This window comes from Harmonia axyridis, chromosome 6 (genome assembly GCF_914767665.1).
Source record: "Harmonia axyridis chromosome 6, icHarAxyr1.1, whole genome shotgun sequence".
Classification (NCBI taxonomy): domain Eukaryota; kingdom Metazoa; phylum Arthropoda; class Insecta; order Coleoptera; family Coccinellidae; genus Harmonia; species Harmonia axyridis.
The window spans coordinates 11,508,654-11,531,853 of NC_059506.1; the positions used below are offsets into that span (position 1 = coordinate 11,508,654).

At 42.5% G+C, this 23,200-nt stretch overlaps 4 protein-coding genes and 1 long non-coding RNA gene across 5 annotated transcripts; 2 read left to right on the forward strand and 3 right to left on the reverse strand.

The window, feature by feature from the left end:
* Positions 1-1,214: 1,214 nt before the first annotated feature.
* On the forward strand, positions 1,215-2,759 carry LOC123683061. Its single transcript, XM_045621959.1, has 2 exons — positions 1,215-1,882; positions 2,018-2,759. Exons 1-2 carry the CDS (start codon positions 1,215-1,217, stop codon positions 2,757-2,759), a joined length of 1,410 nt encoding a protein of 469 aa, XP_045477915.1.
* A 771-nt stretch (positions 2,760-3,530) lies between these two features.
* LOC123683062 lies at positions 3,531-6,470 on the reverse strand. Its single transcript, XM_045621960.1, has one exon. The coding sequence runs from the start codon at positions 6,468-6,470 to the stop codon at positions 3,531-3,533; it is 2,940 nt and encodes a 979-aa protein (XP_045477916.1).
* A 507-nt stretch (positions 6,471-6,977) lies between these two features.
* LOC123683063 lies at positions 6,978-10,369 on the reverse strand. The gene is made up of 3 exons (XM_045621961.1): positions 8,966-10,369; positions 7,391-8,857; positions 6,978-7,346 (listed from the first exon to the last, which is right to left on the reverse strand). The coding sequence occupies exons 1-3, from the start codon at positions 10,367-10,369 to the stop codon at positions 6,978-6,980; spliced, it is 3,240 nt and encodes a 1,079-aa protein (XP_045477917.1).
* Positions 10,370-10,511: 142 nt separating this feature from the next.
* Positions 10,512-14,000, reverse strand: LOC123683064. The gene has a single exon (XM_045621962.1). The coding sequence runs from the start codon at positions 13,998-14,000 to the stop codon at positions 10,512-10,514; it is 3,489 nt and encodes a 1,162-aa protein (XP_045477918.1).
* A 5,544-nt stretch (positions 14,001-19,544) lies between these two features.
* On the forward strand, positions 19,545-23,192 carry LOC123682866. The gene is made up of 5 exons (XR_006747895.1): positions 19,545-20,208; positions 20,363-20,505; positions 20,570-20,651; positions 22,143-22,262; positions 22,317-23,192. It is a non-coding gene; the product is annotated as an uncharacterized LOC123682866 (long non-coding RNA).
* Positions 23,193-23,200: the final 8 nt, after the last annotated feature.

Below are 23,200 nucleotides of genomic sequence, written 5' to 3' on the forward strand. Positions count from 1 at the left end.
CAGTAACGGAAACACAAAGGACACACCAACAGAGAAAACCCCCGTGGGAGGAAAGATTGGAAAAGAAAATCAAAATCCTACGGAAGGAAATAGGAATCCTTCATTCTTACCTGAAGGAGGAGGAAGTTAGCAAAAGGGTAATCAGACAAGTGCAGTGCTATTCAAGAAGATTAAAACTGAAAAGGAAAGATGCTCAGTACAAACAACAGCTAGTGATTCATATGGAGACCTTAAAGCAAAAACTGGCAATCCTGGGCAGCAGATTGAGAAGATACCATAAAAGAACTAAGAGATACCATCAAAATAATCAATTCAACACCAATCAAAAAAGTTTCTTCAAAGATCTGGGAGATCACCATAGAACCCAGCAAGAATCTCCGAAAGCAGCTGATCCTGAACTGAAGGAATTCGAAAAATACTGGTCTAACATATGGTCAGAACGGAAAAGCCACAACACCAAAGCCACATGGATAGAAAGTGAAAAAGAAATACATGCAAATCTATCTGAAATGCATTCGGTCGTCATCACCGAGGAAGATGTAGCGATGACAGTCAAAAGAATGAAAAACTGGACAACGGCTGGAATAGACAATATTCATAATTATTGGTGGAAATACTTACCGTCCACTCATGGCGTTTTGGCGCGGCTTTTGAATGCAGCTTTGGAAAACCCGGAAAAGATCCCAAAATTCCTCACACAAGGCACGATGTACATGATCTTCAAAAAGGGAGATCCTACCAAACCTGAAAACTACAGACCGATCACGTGCCTATCTTCTGCTTATAAAATACTTACCTCAACGGTCGGTCACAAGGTCCGGATTCACCTGAAAAATAATAAATTGTTAGCCTGGGAACAAAATGGCTGCAGAAGAGGTGGCAGAGGCAGTAAGGAACTTTTGGTAGTTGATAATATAATCACCAAACAGGCGAAAAAAAAGAAAAAAAATATCTCCATGGCCTGGATAGATTACCAGAAGGCATTTGACTCTGTGCTCCACACTTGGCTGCTCGATATCCTGAAGATATACAAGGTAAACCCACAGGTGATTTCATTGTTCCGCTCCCTGATGTCAACGTGTTGTACCTCACTTACTCTTGAAGGAACATAAAATTCGCACAAAACAACCTCAATAACTATTAGAAGAGGTATATTCCAGGGAGACGGCTTCAGCCCATTGTGGTTTTGTCTCGCCCTAAACCCCTTAAGTGGTATGTTAAACAGATCGTCCTACGGATACTCATTAGACCAGAGTAGAAAGCTCACTCATCTTTTCTATGTAGACGATCTTAAATTGTTCGCTAGAGGCCGACAGCAATTGGAGGGGGAACTCGAGTTGGTGAGAGGGTTCAGCGAAGATATTGGGATGATATTTGGTCTGGATAAATGTGCAACGATCAGTGTGAAGCGAGGGAAACTAGAACGTGAAGAAAATATGGTGTTGATAGACGGACAAGTGTTACCAACTTTGGGGACAGAAGAGAGGTATAAATATCTGGGCGTCCAGGAGACATATGAGATAAGACAGAGAGAGAATAAGGAAGAAGTCGAGAAGGAGCTATTTTCTAGAATAAAGAAAGTTTTAAATACACAACTTTCAGCTAAGAACAAGATGACCGCTATCAATATCTGGGCAATACCGGCTTTCATATATACCGCTGGAGTACTCACCTGGTCTCGGACGGATCTGGAGCGTCTAGACAGGGAGACTAGAACCACCTTGACACAGTATTGTGTGCTCCACCCAAATTCAGCTATTGAAAGGCTGTATATTCCACGTAGAGAGTCGGGGCGAGGCCTGAGCTCACTGGAGAACGTCTATCTGAAAGAGGAAAGCAGAATTAAAACCTTCTTTCTGCAGAGCAACTTACCAGTGCACCAGTAGGTAGCTAGCCAGCGCTATGTGTCCACGCCGGCAGGAGGCGATGACGGGCAGGAACCTGAAACAGAGAACATTTTCGAAAAATGGAAAAATAAATGGAGATCAAAGCCCTTGCATGGACGATTCTATGCCAGTCTGCAGCAGCCAGAAGTCGACTTGCCCAGCACGAACACCTACCTAACTCAGGGTTATCTCTATCCTCAGACTGAGGGAACCCTGATGGCAATACAGGATCAAGTTGTTCCTACACGAGCCTACGCAAAGTACATAATGAAACAAAACATCGAAAACACAAAATGTAGGCTCTGCAATAACGTTGAGGAAACTGTGCAGCATTTGTCATCTGGATGCTCGACAATAGCTAACACAAAATACTTGTCTCGCCATAACAACATGGGCAAAGTTGTACACCAGTTTATGTGTCTCAGGGAACAGCTACTCCAAGAATTCGTCCCTCATCACATTTACGAACCGACAACTGTCCGGGAAGGCAACGAAATCAAGATCTATTGGGACCTAACAGTACAAACAGACCCGGGTGCTGAACATAATCGACCTGATATGGTCGTATGGAATAAGCGTAGGAAATCGGCGATCATCATAGACTTTACGGTGCCGTTAGACCAAAACCTTGCTAAAGTCTACGGAGAGAAGATCGCCAAATACGAAACACTATCAAGGCAGATGAAGCAAACTTATGGGCTGGAAAAAGTGGAAATAAAGCCATTGGTGATTAGCTGCAATGGGCTGGTACATAGAAAAACCGTTGAGCACTTGCGTGAAATGGATCTGCCTTCGAACACCATAACTTGGATGCAGAAGGCCGTAATATTGGCAACCGTCAGCATAATACGACAAGTACTCTTTCCACACTAATCAGTCGGATTGTTCTTGGCGCTTTTGCCCGAGTAATCCGAGGGGAACCACATTTTGTGTGAAATGAAAAAAAAAAAAAAAAATATATATATAAATATTTATATATATATATATATATATTTTTTTTTTGTACCACCTTTATAGGGTTTCGTAGTGAGAATTCCGGGCTATGGTGGGCCAAGGCATCCTCACGCACTGGTCAGAAACGCCCGAACGATCCTCGTCGTCCACAGGATAACTTCTCTCTGTGCGTCCGTGATAAGCCTCTCCTCTAATCCGAGCTGGTAAGTATGCTCATTTAAATGTCTTTCAAACATTCCATTGGTGCTTATGATCAGTGGGAGTATAGTCGTGTTGGTATGTTTATAAATTTCTTTCAGCTCGAATGCAAGATCATGGTACTTCATTCTTTTTTCAGCATAGGCTTTCTCGATGTTGTCATCCGCTGGAATGGTGACGTCTATTATTGTGACCTTGTTCTCCAGTTTGCGAAATATGACAATGTCAGGCCGATTATGTGTAATAGGTCTATCCGTGATGAGTGGGGAATCCCAGTACAACCTGATTCTATCGTTCTCCAGTATTTCGCTTGGTCTGTATTCGTATGCTCGTTTTTCTTTTTTTATTAATCCGGCTTGGATGGCAATAGCCTGGTGATATACTTTGGCCATGGAGTTGTGGCGATCTGTATACTCTCTCGGAGCCATTACTGGACAGGACGAGGTAACGTGCTGTATGGTCTCTGCTGCTCTTGCACATTTTCTACATTTATCACTCGGTATATTTTTGCCTATTCTTCAGGTAAGCTCGTGTTGGGACAACCTGATCTTGGATTGCTGCCAACCTGCCTTCCGTTTCTGCAAAGAGGTAACCAGATTTAAGGTAAGATACTGATTTTTCTTTATTAATTGTTGTTCGTTTCAGGGTTGTTGGGTAACTTCCATGAAGGACTTTGCCGTGCCACTCTTCAGAAAGTGCTGCAGTTGTCAGAGGTCCAGCCGGATCGTTATTGGAGGCAAGATTCAGCACTGTGATATTATCGTCTGCTTCACATAGTGCCCTGAAGAATGGTGAGTTTTTCTCGATAAAATATTTTCTCATTTCCATGACAGCTCTGTGGTGCACTGCTTCGACGCTCTGCAAGCCTCTTCCTCCATCCTTCCTAGGTATATAAATTCTGTTGACTGAGGCATGAGGGTGGTGTATTCCATGCCTCGTCATGAGCTTTCTTACCTGTATGTCAATGGCTTTCAGGTCTGAGGTGAACCATTTGACTACTCCGAATGAATATGAAAGGTAAGGCATCGCCCAGGTGTTCATTGATGTAACCATTGCTTTGGCATTCAGTTTGCTTTGTAATATTTTGTTTATTTTGCTTATGAATGTTGTTCTGAATGTGGTTTTGGTTTCTGCAGAATTTATTTCTAGACCTTGTTTTATGCCAAGATATTTATATCTTCCTTCTGGGCCGAGCCTTTGGAGTTCTATGTCATCTTTTACCAACATTCCTTCCCCTTCTGTGATTCTCCCCCTTTTCACGTTCACCACAGCACACTTGTCAAGTCCCATCTGCATCCTGATTGTCTCTGTGAAAGATGCCACTACCTTGAGCTGCCTCTTGTGTTGGTCTTCACTACCGGCGTATAGTTTGAGGTCATCAATGTAGAGCTGATGGTTTATCTTTGTGTTATGTCTTTTTTCTATTATGTATCCATATTTGTTTTTGTTTAGGAGTGTACTAAGGAAATTGATCGCTAGGCAGAACCACAGGGTACTGAGTTTATCTCCCTGAAAAAGCCCTCTCTTAATATTCACTTCTGGTGTTGTATAAGTGTGGTCTCTGATGTTCACATGTAGTCTCGTGCGCCATGAACTCATGAGGCATTTGAGTAAGTTGATTACGGCCTTCGATACTCCGTACAGCTGCAGGGTCTTCAGTAGCCAGGAGTGCGGTATTGAGTCGAAAGCTTTTTTGTAGTCAACCCATGCTACGGATATATTCCTCTGCTTCTTTTTTGCCTGTTTCGTGATTAGTGAGTCCATGATGAGTAGCTCTTTACAACCTCTTGTGTCCTTGCGGCATCCATTCTGCTCCCTGGCCAATATATTATTCTCTCCTATGTGCCTCGAGATGTTGAGTGTTATTACACCGGTAAGTATTTTATATAAGGTTGACAGGCATGTTATTGGCCGGAAGTTTTTCGGATCACCGCTGCCCTTTCCTTTCGGTAGCATGTGAGTTATGCCAGAAGTGAGGAACTCCGGTAAGTTGGATGGGTTTAAGAGCGCTCTCTGGAATGTTTCCGCTAGGATTTTGTGGGTACAGTCGAAGTACTTCCACCAGTAGTTGTGTACTCCGTCGGGTCCTGGGGCAGACCAGTTGTTCGACTTCTTCAGAATTGCTTTCACGTCCTGCTCTGTGATTCTCACTTCCTCCATGGTGTATTTTTCCGCTTCTCGTTCAGCATCTCGGATCCAAAAAGCGGTTTCATCATGCTCTTCCTCAGATTCCCAGATTTCCTTCCAGGTCCTATGCATGTTTTCAGGAGATGGTGGATCTTCTTCCGCTACTATACTGTTTTCGAGCGATCTGAAGAATTCTTTTGGGTTTTTATAATATAGTTGATTGTTTTTGTATCTTTTGACTCTTTCGTTGTAGCGTTGTAAGCGATTACCTAATGATTTTGCTTTTTGTTTCAGTTTGTCACATGTCATCTCCAGTTTGTGCTTGAAATCTTCGTGCTGATTTTGAATGTGTAACTGCGATGTAATGCTTCGAATGGATTTAAGAAGTTTCCTGGTTGGTGAACTAGTCTGAAGGTAAGTATATATCATGCCAATATTTTTTCTTATATGTGCTATTTTTGTTTCTAGGCGATTCTTCCAGGGTGGTGTGTTCTCTCTTCTCGGTGTTATTTCTCTTTGCTTGAGTTGAATTCCATTTTCCTCACAGACCGTTATCGCACCGGCATAGACCCAGGTCAATATTTCCTCCAGTTTCGGCTGGTTTTTGAGGTGGGCTTTCATTAGTTCGTTCACCTTCTGAACGCACTCGAGGACTTTGCGTGAGCCTTTGAGTCTCGGTATTCTCGGCCATTGTTGAGGGGAGACCCCTAAGTACTTTTGAGCATTCTTCTCGAGGTTTTTTCCTATCTTGCTTCGATTGGGGCTTGTCTCATATTCATTGCTTCTGTTGTGCTCGGTACGCGGTACGGATGGTATATCTTCGGTGCTGAGGCTTTCATTCATTGTCACTGGAGCATAAGGTGTTATGCTTCGCTGGATGTTGTCTAGTTCCACGCTTGAGAATTTCCCAATTTCGAGCATCCGCTTTACTCTGTTTGAGAGAAGGTTAGGGTAAGAAGTCCTTTCTGGATAGATTTCGTTCCAGGTGGAGGTTAAGATTTCTCGGTATCTCCGACCAGTTGTTCGCTGCAGTTCTTGTGCGATGAAATGGGTGCGCATTAGGAGGATATCGTCCTCTTCACTCCAGCGCACTCTCCCATCTCGTATTCTCGGAGGTTCAGCGGGACGGGTGCGTATCGCATCCAAGCTTAAGCTCCTTCTCTCTCTTCTGAGGGGAATCGAGTTCCGGCTTACGGTGCCATCTCGGGGGGCAGCGCCGCTTGCCCCACAGCTTACCCCATGAGGCTCTACCTCCGGACGGTTCCGAAGAGGGCCAGCCCGCTGCCCTCTCCCGCCCTGAATCATACTTCTAGTGATAGGAGCAACTATTACATCAACTTCCAGGCCGCTGACCTTGGAAGTTGGGCGACTCGGGTACGCGGGGCCGTCAGTCCCCGAAAGCTTTCGCTCACCTGCGTTAATATATATATACATATATATATATATATATATATATATATATATATATATATATATATATATATACATATATATATATATACATATATTTCAGTAAGATAAATTATTTGCCGAATAAAGTAAGGCCTAGATACCCAACCACACCTCCTATATACATATATATATATATATATATATATATATATATATCCTTCTCATCAGTCGAATTCCCTTAATAGATTCACGATATATATATATATATATATATATATATATATATATATATATATATATATATATATATATATATATATATATATATATATATATATATATATTTTTTTTTTTTCTTCTTCACCATCTATCGGGTTGGTACGTGAGACAACCGGGCTGATTCTTCAGCCAAGATTGTTCTCAGGAGATGGTCAAGAACTTCCTGACTATCCGCGTAGTGCCCAAAATCACTTGCTTTTGGGCTTGACTAATCAAGTAAGTATCAAGTTGCAGCCTCTTTGTATTTTCCAGCATGTGGGCCTCCACCAAGCCGTTCACCGATATTATGAGTGGCACTATAGATGTCTTTCTGAGGCCATAGATCTTCAGTTCAAAGGCCAGGTCGTGATACTTACTGACCTTCTCCGTATAGGCTTTGGTGATGTTGTCGTCAGCGGGAACTGATACGTCTATTATCTGTACAGACTTTTCGGTTTTATTGAACAACACAATGTCAGGGCGATTGTGTGCTATAGACCTATCTGTGACCATGGCAGTGTCCCAGTACAGCTTGAAGATGTCATTCTCTTTTTATATGCTCTTGTTGGTACTACCTGGTCCTGGATTGCTATAAGCCTTCCTTCGGTTTCAGGGTGTAGGTATCCTGCTTTCAGGTAAGTTAATGACTCATTTTTTATTATGTTATCAGATTTTAAATTTCCAGGATATCTGCCATGGAGGGCTTTGCTGTGCCACTCCTCCGAAAGCTGTTCCAATGATTGTCCCCTGAGATTCACCGAGGATTTTGCCAGCTGCAAGGCTGAGTACTCATCTGCTTGGCACACGATCTTAAAAAGCGGTAAGTTTCTTGATCTGAAGTAATCTCTCATCTGTGATACAATTTTGTTGTGTGTTATGAGGATATTTTGGAGCCCTCTGCCACCTTCATGTCTGCTGATGTACAATCTATTCACTGAGGAATGGGGGTGATGTATTCCATACCTAGTGAGGAGCTTTCTGGTTTGGATGTCTATTGCTTGCAGTTCTGCGGCTGTCCAGCGTACTAATCCAAATGAGTAAGTAATGCAGGGTAAGACCCATATATTAATAGCTGTGAACAGTGCCTTCGAATTGAGCTTAGCTTTAAGAAGACTCCTTAGCCTGGCAAAGTATTTAGTCTTGAAATTATCTTTCACTTCAGGCGTTTTTATGTCAAGGGCTTGTTGAATGCCGAGATATTTGTAAGTTTCTTGAGGCCCTAGACATGATATTTTCGACTCGTTCCACAGCTTAATCTCCGGACCCTCGGCAACCCTGCCCCTCTTCACATCCAGGACCGCGCATTTGTCCAGTCTCATCTCCATGCCGATCGTCTGGCTGAAGGATGACACTATTTCCAGTAACCTTCTCATCTCTTCTCTATTGGCTGCAAAGAGTTTGAGATCATCCATGTATAATTGGTGGTTTATTTTGCAGTTTCTGGTCTTGTTGATGATATATCCGTATTTGCTTTTGTTGAGAAGTTTACTTAGGAGATTCAGAGCCAGGCAAAACCAGAGCGGGCTCAAAGTATCTCCCTGGAAAATTCCGCATTTGATGGCTATCTCCTTTGACATGCTGCTTTCACCTCTATTATCGATCAATAATGTGGTACGCCAGGCGCTCATGAGATGTTCAAGCAGATTGATCACCTTATCTGATATTCCGTACAATCTCATTGTTTTCAGCAGCCAGGTGTGGGGCACTGAGTCAAACGCTTTCCTATAATCGACCCAGGCTATAGAGATATTACGAAGTTTACCCTTCGCCTGCCCGGTGATGATTTGGTCGACTACAAGAAGCTCCTTGCATCCTTTTGCGTCCCTACAGCAGCCATTCTGTTCGCGTGCCAAGATGTTTTCTTTCTTCACGTGATTCCATATATATTTTGTGATGGTACCAGTTAGTAGTTTATATATGGTGGGCAGGCATGTTATTGGTCTGAAATTCTTTGGGTCAGATGTTGTGTTTCCCTTTGGAAACATTATGGTGGTGCCCAATGTGAAGAAACCAGGGATGACAGTTGGGTTGGTCAGTGCTCTCTGAAAAAGGGTAGCAAGGGTTTGATGGGTGCTCGGGAAGTGCTTCCATCAATAATTCTGGATCTTGTCCGGTCCGGGTGCCGCCCACTTGTTTGTTTTTTTTAGCACCTGTTCAATATCCAGTTTGGTGATCTCAATCTCTTCCATGTTGTACCTGGAGCTTTCAGCCTCCGACTCCCTGATCCAACGAGCCGTATCGTCGTGTTGCTTGTTGTTACCCCAAATTGCCTGCCAGTAGGTGTACATGTCCTCTGTTTTGGGAGGTTCCTGATCACTATTGTTAGTGTTTTCCAGGTTTCTAAAGAATTGCTTTTGATTTTTATAGTACAGCTGATTATTCTCGTACCTCATTTTACTTTCAGTGTAGCGTTTTATACGGTTACCTAGAGCTTTTATTTTTTGTTTCAGGTGATCATTGAGGGTTTCAAGCTTCATCCGGGAGTCAGAAGCTTTAAGGTTTATACGGACCTCAGAGGCTATCCTACGGACCGCCTTATGAACTTTGTTGGATACGACCTCGGTGTTCAGGTAAGTATGTAGTAATCCGAAATTTTTCCTAATCTTTAATACTTTTCTTTCCAGGCGGGCTCTCCATGGGGGCTGCTCTTTCTTTGGTTTTCTGTGTGGTTCCGTTAGACACTTTCCCATCCCCTCACATACAGTGGCCGCTCCCGTGTATACCAGGTCCACTATATCTCTCAATGTTGTCGTGCTTGAGATGTGAGATTTAATAATTGCATCCACCATCCTCACCTTCTCCAGCATGATGCGCGATCCCTTCATCCTAGGAATCTTCAGCCGAGCTTCAGGATTTATACCACTGTATAGTAGTGTATTTCGGCCGAAGATTCGCTTCATTTTTCTGGTTTGTGGGTCGTCCTGGTCTTCTTCCTGTTGCTCTTCTTGCAGTTCTTCCAGTTGGTTGAGCTCTTGTTCTTTCTCTTCTGCTGGTGGCGCTGTCTGTGGCCATATGTTCTGTTCAATCGCTGCTAGTTCGACACTTGAAAGCTTTCCATTTTCAAGCAGGTATCTCACTCGATTAGCCAGCAGATTCGTGTAAAGCTGTTTTCCTGGCTTGATATCATTCCATGTTTCAGTCAGAAGTTGTCTATATGTTCTTTCTGACATCTGCTCTAGGGTCTTCGCTATAAAATGAGCGCGCATAATTAAAACATTTTCGTCCTCAGTCCATCGCGCTCTTCCGTCTCGTTTTGGATCCTGGACGGGACGAGACTCTATCTCGTCCAAGTCTAGGAATCCTTCCATTTCAAGCCTGGATCTTGCGGTGCCATCTCGGGGGGCTGCGCCGCTCGCACCACAGTCTCCCCCATCGAGCTGTGCCTCTGGACGGCTCCAAGAGGGACCAGCCCGTAGCCCCTCACCGCCCTGTTGAGTTTTACTTCTCGTCATAGGAGCTACTTCTTCCCAGTGCCTTAGGGAGCCAACCTTTGGGCCTGGAGAACTCGGGTATGCGGGGACGTAACCCCCCGAAGGCCGAAGCCACCCCTGCATATATATATATATATATATATATATTTTTTTTTTTTTTTTTTTTTTTTTTTTTTTTTTTTTTTTTTTTTTTTTTTTTTTTTTTTAATATCACCATAAAGGGTAGGTAAACCCTGAACAGCCGGACAGTTTGTGCCAAGGCTGCTCAGAGGGATGTAAGGAACTTCCTCACCAGTCTAGTATTGGCGAGGATTACTTCTTTTTGAGCTGTGCTCACGAGCTCTTTTTCTAAACCTAGTCTTAGGGTGTTGTCAACTAGGTGTTTCTCCACTAGCCCATTGGTGGACATGACTAGTGGCAGTATGGTTGTTGATTTGAGGCCATAGATTGTCTTCATCTCAAATGCCAGGTCCTGATACTTCGTTAGTTTTTCCGTGAAAGCTTTAGCTATGTTGTCATCGGCCGGGATAGCAACGTCCAGGATTTCCATCGTTCTCTCTATTTTATTGTGGAGCAGGATGTCGGGTCGGTTGTGTTTGATTGTCTGGTCCGTTGTGATAAAATTATCCCAGTATAATTTGTAGTGCTCGTTTTCTAATATGTTACTGGGTCGGTATTCAAACGGTCTTACTGTTTTTTTTATTAGTCCGCACTTTTTGGCTATCGCCTGATGGTAAACTCTGGCCATCGCGTCATGTCGCTGCGTATAGTCAGTTGGAGCCAGGATGGAGCAAGATGAGGTGACGTGCTGAATGGATTCAGTCACCTGGGAGCACTTTCGACATTTATCCGTGGGTATGTTGCGTCTAGTAATGTTCTTAATGTATGATCTTGTTGGGACCACTTGGTCCTGAATGGCGATCAATCTTCCTTCAGTTTCAGGAAATAGGTATCCGGATTTAAGGTAAGTAAGTGAGTATTCTTTATTGACGTGATCGTTTTTTAGGGTCCCGGGATACCTTCCATGTAGCGCTTTGCTGTGCCACTCCTGAGTCAATTTTTCGATGGTAAGTTGTTGTGGTTCGATTTGTCCTGCCAGGTTCAGCGGACTCAAGCGGTCATCTTCTCGACATATGGTTCGGTGAAACGGTAAGTTTTTATTCAGAAAATATTCTCTTGTGTCGCGAACTGTTCTGTCATGTATCATTTCCAGGTTCTGCAGCCCTCTCCCCCCTTCATGCCTTGGAACATATAACCTATTGACGGATGCATGCGGATGGTGAATGCCGTGTTTGGTGAGTAGTGCCCTAACTTTCTGATCAATATCTTTTAGTTCCGTGTTGAACCATTTGATGACTCCAAACGAGTAGCTTATACAGGGTACTGCCCATATATTTATAGCTTCGAACATGGCCTTCGAATTAAGCTTGCTCTGAAGTATCTTTTTCAGTCTGCTTAAGAACTTTTCTTTGAAGATAGTTTTCATCTCGGTTGTTTTGATGTCTAGTGCCTGTTGTACACCGAGGTATTTATAGGATTCACGGGTTCCCAGTTGTGGTATTGTGAGGTCCTCCATCACGGCCAGGCCTGCTCCCTCTTGCACACGGCCTCTCTTTACATGGACAACGGCACATTTGTCAATTCCCAGTTCCAGTCCTATGTCTTGTGAGAAGGATGCCACTATTTTTAATTGTTTTTTCAACTGGTCTTCGTTGGCAGCATAGAGTTTGAGGTCATCTATGTACAGCTGGTGACTGATCTTGGTACTCGGAGTCTTTTGGATGACGTATCCGTAGATTTGATCCTTTAGCAGTTTACTTAAGGGATTTAGGGCGAGACAAAACCAGAGGGTGCTGAGGGTGTCTCCCTGAAAGATGCCTCTCTTGATTCTTATGAGGGAGGTTTTGTAGTTCACTTTCCCCGTATTCACCACCAATTGTGTGCGCCATGTCTCCATAAGGTGCTTTAAAAGATCAATGACCGGCTTCGATATTCCGTAAAATTGGAGTGTCTTTATTAACCATGTGTGCGGTACGGAATCAAAGGCCTTGCGATAATCTAACCACGCAACCGAAATATTTCTTTGCCTTTTCTTGACTTTCTTGGTTATTATTAGGTCGGAGATTAGGAGTTCTTTGCATCCTCTGGTACTTCCACGGCATCCATTTTGTTCTGGTGCTAGTATTTTGTTCTTGTTAACATGCTTCCAGATATGGTGGGTTAGTACTCCCGTTAGAATTTTGTACACAGTCGGGAGACAGGTTATCGGCCGGTATTGTTTGGGGTCTGAGGTGTTTTCTCCCTTTGGAATCATGTGCGTGACTCCCAGTGTGAAAAAATCAGGTATTTTGGTGGGGTTACTGAGCGCTTCTTGGAGAAGTTTTGCCAGGTGGTTGTGTATTGCCGTGAAGTGTTTCCACCAGTAGTTCTGTATTTGGTCTACACCTGGGGAAGACCAGTTGTTTGCCTTTTTCAGTGTCGCTTTTATGTCCTCTTCAGTGATTTTTATGTTATCCATACTGTATTTGCCAGATTCCGCTTCCACATCCCCAATCCAGTGTGCTCGGTCGTTGTGCGTTCTTTCTTCCTCCCATATTTCCTTCCAGAAAGAGTGAATGGATTCCTCCGTAGGCGCGTTTTCATTTTTGGGACTGCTCTGCTCTAGGCGGCGGAAGAATTGCTGTTTATTTTTGTAATAGAGATGGTTGTTCTGGTATCTTTTCACCCTGTCGTTGTATCTTTGCATCCTACTACCTAAAGCTTTAATTTTTTGTTTCAGCTTGTCAGATATTTCTGCTATGCTCTCCCTGTAGCGGTTGTTCCGGGCCTTGATTTTAAATTCAGAAGCTATTCGGCGTGTCAGCTTTGCGACCCTGCTGGATGGTGTTTCTGCGTTCAGGTAAGTATGAAGTATGCCAATGTTTTTCCTTATTGCAGTGATCTTTTTTTCTAGGCGGTGTTTCCAGGGTGGTAGTGTGTCCCTCTTTTTAGGTGGAGTATCTTTTATTTTCATGCCTAGCTCTGAGCATACAGTGATTGCTCCTGCATACACGTAGTCTACCACATTTCTTAACTCCCAGGTGGCCGGTAAGTTATTCTGTATGATTTCATTGACTTCTTTTACTTTCTGTTGCATGATCTTTGAGCCTTTTAACCTTGGTATTCTTGGTCTGCTTTCAGGTAACACGCCGGCGTATAGTAAATAGTTTTTCAGTAGTTCCTGCTCTATTTTGCCAGATCTGGGTGTTTCGGGTGTTGGGGTGGCAATTTCTTCCTCAATTTCATCGTCGCATCCCACTGTAGCTCCACGCGGATAGCAGCTGAGTTTTATGTGGTTTAGTTCGGTGTTTGTGAACTTTTCGTTAGTCAAGAGCCATTTGACTCTGTTGGCCAACAGGTTGGCGTATGATTGCTTGCGTGGGTTTAAGTCATTCCAGATGTCTGCTAAAGATTTTCTGTAGTTGGCGTTTGTGTTGAGTTCCAGATCCTTTGCGATGTAATGAACACGTAAAAGTAGGATGTTTTCCTCTTCATTCCATCGTGCTCGTCCATCTCGTCTTGGAACTTCAGCGGGAGGGTTTCTGATCCCGTCCAAGCTTAAGCTCCTTCTTTCCCTTCTGGGAGCATTCGAGATTTGGCTTACGGTACCATCTCGGGGGGCTGTGCCGCTCGCCCCACAGCTTACCCCATCAGGCTCTTCCTCTGGACGGCTCCGAAGAGGGCCAGCCCGCTGCCCTCTACCGCCCTGGTTCATGCTTCTCGTAGTAATGGGAGCAACAAATACATCAGCTCCCAGGCTGCCAACCTTAGGAGCTGGGCGACTCGGGTACGCGGGGCCGTCAGTCCCCGAAAGCTTACGCTTCCCTGCGTATTATATATATATATATATATATATATATATATATATATATATATATATATATATATATATATATATATATATATATATATATATATATATATATATATATATATATATATATATATATATATATATATATATATATATATATATATATATATATATATATATATAGTTATAAGTATGATAAGGGGTGTGGGAAAATTGATAAGTGTTATAATTTCACTCTTCTTTATTTCATTTAGTCGACGTTTTGATCCCGATGGGGACCTTCTTCAGGACTCTACAATAGCAATAGAAAACAGTCAAAAACATGGCAATCACAAAACATGTAAAAATAGTACATACCGAAATACAGAGTTGTAAAGATCTTATTTGAAAACAAATCAATAGCTCTCAAGAAAGCAATGAACAAGAACATCAACAAATTTAGCGAAAAAAGATCTGATATTTCGTTAGCACAAGAGTAGAAATCAATTATCATATGTAAATAAAGTAAACAGAATAATCAACAAAATGAGAGGTTGTCAAAAATGTTGTCAACCAGACTTGCCACAGAATACACGCACATGACAAATGAAACATAGAATAGCATTAAATCACACTTGGTCGCAGTAATTCACTCTCACCGAACTCAGAACAAATGCGATTATTGAAAGACTCCATGAACCGAATCCAAACCCCTCTCACAGAAATAGTCCGGAACACAGATTTCATTATTACGTTATCCCGACTGTAGAACTTGTGAAAATATTCATTCCATTTGATCCATCCAATTCACTGCCACCAAACTGGTCATAATGAATCAAATAAGTATAGATGGAGCTAATATTGTTTACATCCCTTCTGTAATTCATAGAACAAGTGTGTCGTTTAATATGGTACATCTCTAAGAAACATCTTTTCTTTCCACTAACTGCACATTCAAGAATTTTGGTGGAATCATAATCCATTGGGTGATCTTTGTCCCGGGTATGGTCTGCTAGGGCACAAATCTTATTTGGATTCTTGATGTCGCTCTTGTGTTGAGCAATCCTTCTCTTCAAAAGCTGAGATGTCTGACCAATATACACCTCACTACATATTGAACATGGAATACAATACACCACACCACTCATATTATCAACAGTCATCCTATCTTTCACTCGACTGTATAGTCTGTCAATTTTAAAATAAGATTTCGGAATCAATTTAATTTGTGTGGTCTTTAGGAGGTTAATTAATGCATTAGTCATACCATTTATTAGGGGAATAGAAGAGTAAAGAATTCTATCTACGTTCTCAGTGTCCACAGTGGTGGATGCGCCCCTCTCTCCATTCGTTGGCTGTCTCGAAGGAGTGGTATTGGATATCAATCTGGACAACAACCTCTTTGGGTATCCATTCTCTAGCATCAATTGTAACAATAACCTCAGATTCTGCTGCCTTAGACTTGGATGGGCAACTTTTTCGATGCGATTCTTCAATCCTAAAATCATGTTTACCTTTTGTCCATGTGGATGATTGGAAAAATAGTGTAAGTATCTCCCTGAACTTGTTGGCTTTCGGTACCAATCCAGAATCAGCCTATTTTCCGGTGTTCGAATCACCCTTGTATCCAGGAATGGGACACCACTCGCTGTTTCTTCCTCCAACGTAAACTGTATACTTTCATGTTCACTGTTGAACCTGTTTAGAACGAAAGCAACCTGGTCTTTAGGTACAGCACATATTAGATCATCAACATATTTCTTGATGAAAGGAATGTGAAAAGGAATGCTAACAAGAATGCAGTCCAGCAGGAAATCCATTACTACTTCAGCAATGGACGGACTGAAGTTGGAACCCATAGGGGAACCGAGCACCTGTTTGAAGAACCTACCATTAAAAAGAAAATAGTTAGAAGAAAACAGGAACTTAATGGCATATATGAATTCTTCTTTTGGTAGACTAGTGTGGTTTTTGATAGTAACCCACTTGTTCTCAACAGCTGAGACTGCCAACTCTACTGGAATGTTGGTGAAAAGAGATACAACGTCCAGGCTGATCAGGACATAATCAACAGGTAACTGGAAACCATTCACACGTTGGGCAAAAGCAAAGGAATCTTCAATAAAATATCTACTTCTGGTGGAAGAAAGATATTTAGACAGGATGTCTGAAACAAAAACTGACAGTTTGGAAGTGGGGGTGTTGACAGATGATATTATTGGTCTCAAGGCAAGAATGGGTTTGTGGATTTTTGGTAAACCGTAGAATCTAGCGGGAACTGAATTATAAATGTACAGTAATTTACCTTGTACTTGTGTTATGTGGCCCCCACTGACCCATCGCTTAATCAATGCATTACATTTACCTTGTATTGTAATGGTTGGATCTCTGTTAGGAAGAAGTTGGTAATATTGTTCATTGAGCAAAATTGTGTACTGATCCTTATCCATCAATACCGTAACATTGCCTTTATCAGCCCGTAACACAAGCAATTCTTGATGTTGACTTAGGTACTCTTACAGTGGTAAAATTCTCTCTGGAAAACATTATTAGTCCTTTTTCCAGGTTTGATGTAGTTGGTTATAATATTAGCAGCTTGGGAACGTTTGATGTTCTTCCCCTCATCTGACAGTCTATCATTAAGGTCTATAATGCTCTCTACATCTGCCAACAGTCCCGACATGGAAACCTCCTTCAAAGGAATATCAGTGCCGAATCTGGGGCCCAGTGCTAGGAATTTCAATATTCTATCTGGTATAATCACAGAACTAACATTCCTTACCCACCTTTCTTGTGGTTCTACTCTCTTTAGAAGTTCATCCGATAGAGCTCTCACCTTCATCAGATTTCTCTCCTTGATAGCAGCAAATTCTCTTCTGTACTGTAGTGACTCGGTTTGCTCAGAGATGGCGCCATGGTGGTAATGCGCCACACAACTTCGGCCCCGGCGTATTTAAAGGGGTCGACGCGAAGCAACCGATTCACTTCTCACCCGATGGTGTGGGAAGGTGTGTCTTAGGCAGAGATAGCCTAACTGATGAGTCCACCAGCGATCTCGGGACGAAACACAATACCCCCGGGAGAGGGCGCACCTAAATATTGGCTCGAGACAGACTCGCCAAATTGGTGACCCCGACGTGATGACGGAAAGCTGCGGCGTTGGAGCGCAGAGGCGACTCACTGCCCCGCTCAACGTTACGGCTACTGGGGTGTCCATCGGACACTAGAGCCGATGGCACGCCGAGCCTCGTTTTTTCGTCATCACAGCACGCAAGCGCTCTCTCCCCCTGGGACCACCTGCGTACCTCCTCCTCAGGAGGATCTTCGTTACTAGTGAGGGGGTGTGTAGTGACTCGGTTTGCTCAGAGATGGCGCTATGGTGGTAGTGCGCCACAAAACATCGGCCCCGGCGTATTTAAAGGGGTCGACGCGAAGCAACCGATTCACTTCTCACCCAATGGTGTGGGAAGGTGTGTCTTAGGCAGAGATAGCCTAACCGATGAGTCCACCAGCGATCTCGGGACGAAACACAATACCCCCGGGAGAGGGCGCACCTAAATATTAGCTCGAGAAAGACTCGCCAAAGTACCTTCTGGACTGGTAAGATTCAAAACGAATTAGCATCTCTGGTGGAAGCAACCCCTCCAAGATCTGCCACAACCTGGAAGACTCACACTCCATTCTTCCTACCCTGGTCACAGTCACAGTGATCTCAAATTGAAGAACGAGACGCCTTGATTTCTCCAACATACCTTGAACCTGTCTGGACGAACCTGAATCACTTGCTGAGCTGAACAAATAATTCATATTGCTGGAAATATGTTTGGGTAGTAAACCCTGTCTTTTGCATTCCAAAAGGAACACTCTTCGGTTTCTATAAGATGCCAGTTTCATATTGTATGAAGACCATGACTTCAACGCCTCATATGCTACTCTTCCATAGTTGTTTCTCACTTCTGCATAAAACCCCATGCTTAAATATCAACAATTTTAATTCCCAATATACAAACAATAGTTATAAGTATGATAAGGGGTGTGGGAAAATTGATATATATATATATATATATAACTTAGATGCAGTAATGGTCGTGATTTATACAGAATGATTTCTAAGGGAATCGACCAAGTTTTACACCAAAAAAATACTCTGTTTTCTTTGCCGAGCTTTCGGATTTTATTCAATCCATCCTCAGGGCTTCTACAAGATATCAACAAAAATTATCAGTTACAATAAAAAGAAAAAATAAACATAAAACTGTCACAATGGTACATACAGTCATCGATAAAACTTGATTAAAATGAAAAACAAAAACAATTGAAAACATACTCACTGAAATCGAGGTTAAGGTGTCAACAAATATAAACTAATCATTAAGTAATTCATAAATCTAACAAAAATAAAAATATTTCAGGAATCTCAAAGTGACAACTGGGTATCTTATGTCGATAAAGGTCAATATTTTAATGTGGAATATAGAATGAAATAAGATGGTGGTATTTGCACATGCGTTTAAATCATTCAATTTAGACAGAAAATAAAAATCAATGAGACAAGGCATCAAACAATGGGTGCAAGAGAGATGCATTCAAATGTAATTTATAGAATACAGTGTGAAGATTGTTCGCGTGGTTATGTAGGTCAGACATCTCAATTGTTGAAAAATCGAATATCACTTCACAAGAGCGACATAAATAAAAAGAACAAAAGGTGTGCCCTAACAAAGCACTCATTAGAACAAAATCATAAATTTCTTTTTGACAATGTAGAGATAATTGATAAAGAACGGAATTACAATAAGAGAATTATATTAGAGATGATCCATATCAATGAGGAAGAAGAAGCAATTAACAGTAAATCTGACACGCAAAATCTTAGTAATATCTACACATATTTGTTAACATACCCAAACCGAGAGAAAAATTTCTATGATGGACCTATTGATGAATAATAAAATTTGTGAACAAAACCCACCATCTCTCTTGCACCCATTGTTTGATGCCTTGTCTCATTGATTTTTATTTTCTGTCTAAATTGAATGATTTAAACGCATGTGCAAATACCACCATCTTATTTCATTCTATATTCCACATTAAAATATTGACCTTTATCGACATAAGATACCCAGTTGTCACTTTGAGATTCCTGAAATATTTTTATTTTTGTTAGATTTATGAATTACTTAATGATTAGTTTATATTTGTTGACACCTTAACCTCGATTTCAGTGAGTATGTTTTCAATTGTTTTTGTTTTTCATTTTAATCAAGTTTTATCGATGACTGTATGTACCATTGTGACAGTTTTATGTTTATTTTTTCTTTTTATTGTAACTGATAATTTTTGTTGATATCTTGTAGAAGCCCTGAGGATGGATTGAATAAAATCCGAAAGCTCGGCAAAGAAAACAGAGTATTTTTTTGGTGTAAAACTTGGTCGATTCCCTTAGAAATCATTCTGTATATATATATATATATATATATTTTTTTTCCTCTTCACCATATAGGGTTGGACTCTTCGCTGCCGGGCAGATTCTGCCAAAGCAGGTCAGAGGGATGTCAGGAACTTCCTCACCAGTCTTGTGTTCGCGAGGATAACTTCTTTTTGGGCTGCGCTGATGACCTCCTCGTCCAATTCCAATCTCTGTGTATTCTCAACCAGATGTTTCTCGACCAATCCATTTGTTGACATGACCAGAGGCAGTATTGTTGTTGACTTTAAGTTGTAGATAGTCTTCAGTTCAAAAGCCAGATCATGGTATTTTGTCAACTTTTCGATGAACGTTTTGCTCAGGTTATCGTCGGCCGGGATAGCGACGTCCATAATCACCACTGTTTTTTCCTTCTTGTTATGAAGTAGGATATCCGGTCTGTTATGTTTGACTGGTCTGTCCGTCGTGATGAAAGTATCCCAGTATAGCTTGTAGCTTTCGTTCTCAAGGACGCTACTTGGCTGATACTCAAACGGTCTTAATGTCCTTTTTATAAGGCCGTATTTTTTAGCGATAGCCTGGTGATAAACCTTCGCCATCTCATTATGCCGTTGAGTATAATCCGTTGGCGCCAGCACACTACATGAGGAAGTCACGTGTTGGATGGATTCTATTGCCTGTGAACACTTGCGACATCTGTCTGTAAGTATATTCCTGCCTGTGATGTTTTTTATATAAGATCTTGTCGGAACCACTTGATCTTGTATTGCAATTGTCCTTCCTTCTGTTTCCGGAACAAATATCCTGCTTCAAGGTAAGTAAGTGATTCCGACTTATTAACATCTTTGTTTTGCAGGGCTCCAGGGTACCTTCCGTGGAGTGCCTTGCTTCGCCACTCCTGGGTGAGTCCCTCCATGGTAAGCTCAGGAGGTTCCAGCTGGCCCGCCAAGTTCAATGGGCTCAAGTTATCATCTTCTTGAAGAAGTGCTTGGTGAAAGGGTGAGCTTTTAGAAGTGAAATATTCTCTCATACTGCAGATTGTATTATAATGCGTTATTTCCAGGTTGAGTAGGCCCCGGCCTCCCTCATTTCTCGGGATATACAACCTGTTCACGGATGAGCGTGGATGATGGATTCCATGTGTTGTAAGTATTGCTCTCACTTTCTTATCCATATCTTTTAGCTCCGCATTGGTCCATCTGATTACCCCGAACGAGTATGCGATACAAGGTATAGCCCAGATGTTTATTGCTTCAAACATCGATCTTGAATTGAGCTTGCTTTGGACCACTTTCTTCATTCTGCAGAAGAGCCTTTCTCTGAAAACCTTCTTCATCTCTGCTGATTTAATATCCAGGGCCTGCTGGACACCCAGATACTTGTAAGATTCCTCCGTGTCTAGTTGCGGTATTATAATGTCATCCATCACCCGTAGACCAGCTCCCTCCTGTATTCGGCCTCTTTTGACGTGGACCACAGCACATTTATCTACGCCCATCTTCATGCCTATGGATTCGGAGAACGATGCCACTATTCTGAGTTGTTTCTTCAGTTGTTCTTCATTCGTGGCGTAGAGCTGAAGGTCATCTATATACAACCGGTGGTTGATTTTGATATTTCGTGCCTTGTGAACAGTGTATCCATATATCTAGTTCCTCAGTAGTTGGCTTAGAGGATTCAGTGCCAGACAAAACCATAGGGGGCTTAGTGTATCCCCCTGGAAAATTCCCCGTTTGATCTTAATTTCCGCTGTCTTATAGCTGGACTCTGCAGTATTAACCACCAGTTATTAGTTGTGTGCGCCAGGTCTTCATGAGGTGTTCGAGTAGCGAAATTATTGGTTCAGTTATTCCATACATTCGAAGTGTTTTTATGAGCCATGAGTGAGGCACGGAATCGAACGCCTTCTGATAATCCACCCATGCCATCGATATATTTCGCTTCTTCTTTTTGACCTGCTTAGTTATTATGTAGTCCGTGATCAAAAGCTCCTTACATCCTCTGGCGTCTCCTCTGCACCCGCTCTGCTCCTGTGCTAGTATATTATTTTTATTTACATGCTTCCAGATGTGTCGAGTCAGTACCCCTGTTAAGATCTTGTATATAGTTGGGAGGCAGGTGATCGGCCGGTACTTTTTCGGGTCTACAGTGTTGTTTTCCTTTGGTAGCATATACGAAACACCAAGTGTGAAAACATCCGGCAACATGGATGGGTCCCTGAGGGCAGCCTGGAAAAACACCGCCAGAAGGCCATGCGTCGTCGTGAAGTGCTTCCACCAGTAGTTCTGTATGCCATCGACTCCTGGGGCTGACCAGTTGTTCGTCTTTTTTAATGCAAGCTTGATGTCGTCTTCCGTAATCTCTACTTCGTTCATGTGGTACCTGGCGGAGTCCGCTTCTACTTCCCTAATCCAATGCGCTTCATCGTCGTGTACCTTTTCTTCTCCCCATATGTTTTTCCAAAAGGCATACATGACTTCTTCTGCTGGTGAGTTATCTTGATCAGATGTTTCATGCTCAAGTTGGCGGAAAAACTTTTGTTTGTTCTTATAATAGAGTTGATTGTTCTTATACCTTTTCACTCGCTCATTATATCGCTGGATTCTGCTACCTAATGCTTTAATTTTCTGTTTCAGCCTGTCACAGATTTCAATTACCCTTTGCCTGAAGTGATGGTCATGGGACTTGATTTTGAATTCCGACGCTATTTGTCGTGTTCGTTTCCCGACTCTGCTGGAAGGAGTTTCAGTGTTCAGGTAAGTATGCAGTATACCTATGTTTTTTCTTATATTTTTTATCTTCTCTTCCAGACGTTTCTTCCAAGGTGGTGGTGTTTCCTTTCTCATCGGTTTGACAGAGTCCGTGATCTTTATGCCCAACTCTACGCAAACTGTGATTGCCCCTGCATATACAAGGTCTACTACCTCCTCTATTTTTGCGATGGTTGGCAAATTCTGCTGGATTATCTCATTCACCTCCTGCACCTTCTTCAGCATGATTTTGGAGCCTTTCATTCTAGGTATCCTAGGCCTCTTTTCAGGTGGAATCCCAGCATACATCATGTATTTTTCAAGTAGCTTTTGTTGTAATTTGCTTGTTTTAGGTACAGCGCTTTCTCTTGGTAGTTGACTTGGGATGTCTTCTGCAGACTCGTCAGCAGAACTCGGTGTGGCGCCTCGTGGGTAACAGCTGAGCATTATGCTGTTCAGTTCGATTTCGGTGAACTGCTCATTATCCAACATCCATCTTACTCTATTGCTCAAAAGGTTGGCGTACGACTGTTTATGTGGATTGATCTCGTTCCACACATTCGTGAGGGTCTGCCTATAATTCATGCCCTTGTTCCGTTCCAATTCCTTTGCGATGTAATGAACACGTAATAGGAGGATGTTTTCCTCTTCGTTCCAGCGTGTTCTCCCATCTCGTCTTGGAGCGTCAGCGGGGCGGGTATTTAATCCGTCCAAGCTTATGCTCCTCCTCAATCTGCCGAACAGGCTCGAGACCTGGCTTACGGTGCCGTCTCGGGGAGCTGCGCCGCTCGCCCCACAGCTTACCCCAACAGGCTCTTCCTCCGGACGGTTCCGAAGAGGGCCAGCCCGCTGCCCTCTACCGCCCTGGACCATGCTTCTTGTTATAGGAGCAACTATTTCATCAGTTCCCAGGCTGCTAACCTGAAAACTGGTTGACTCGGGTT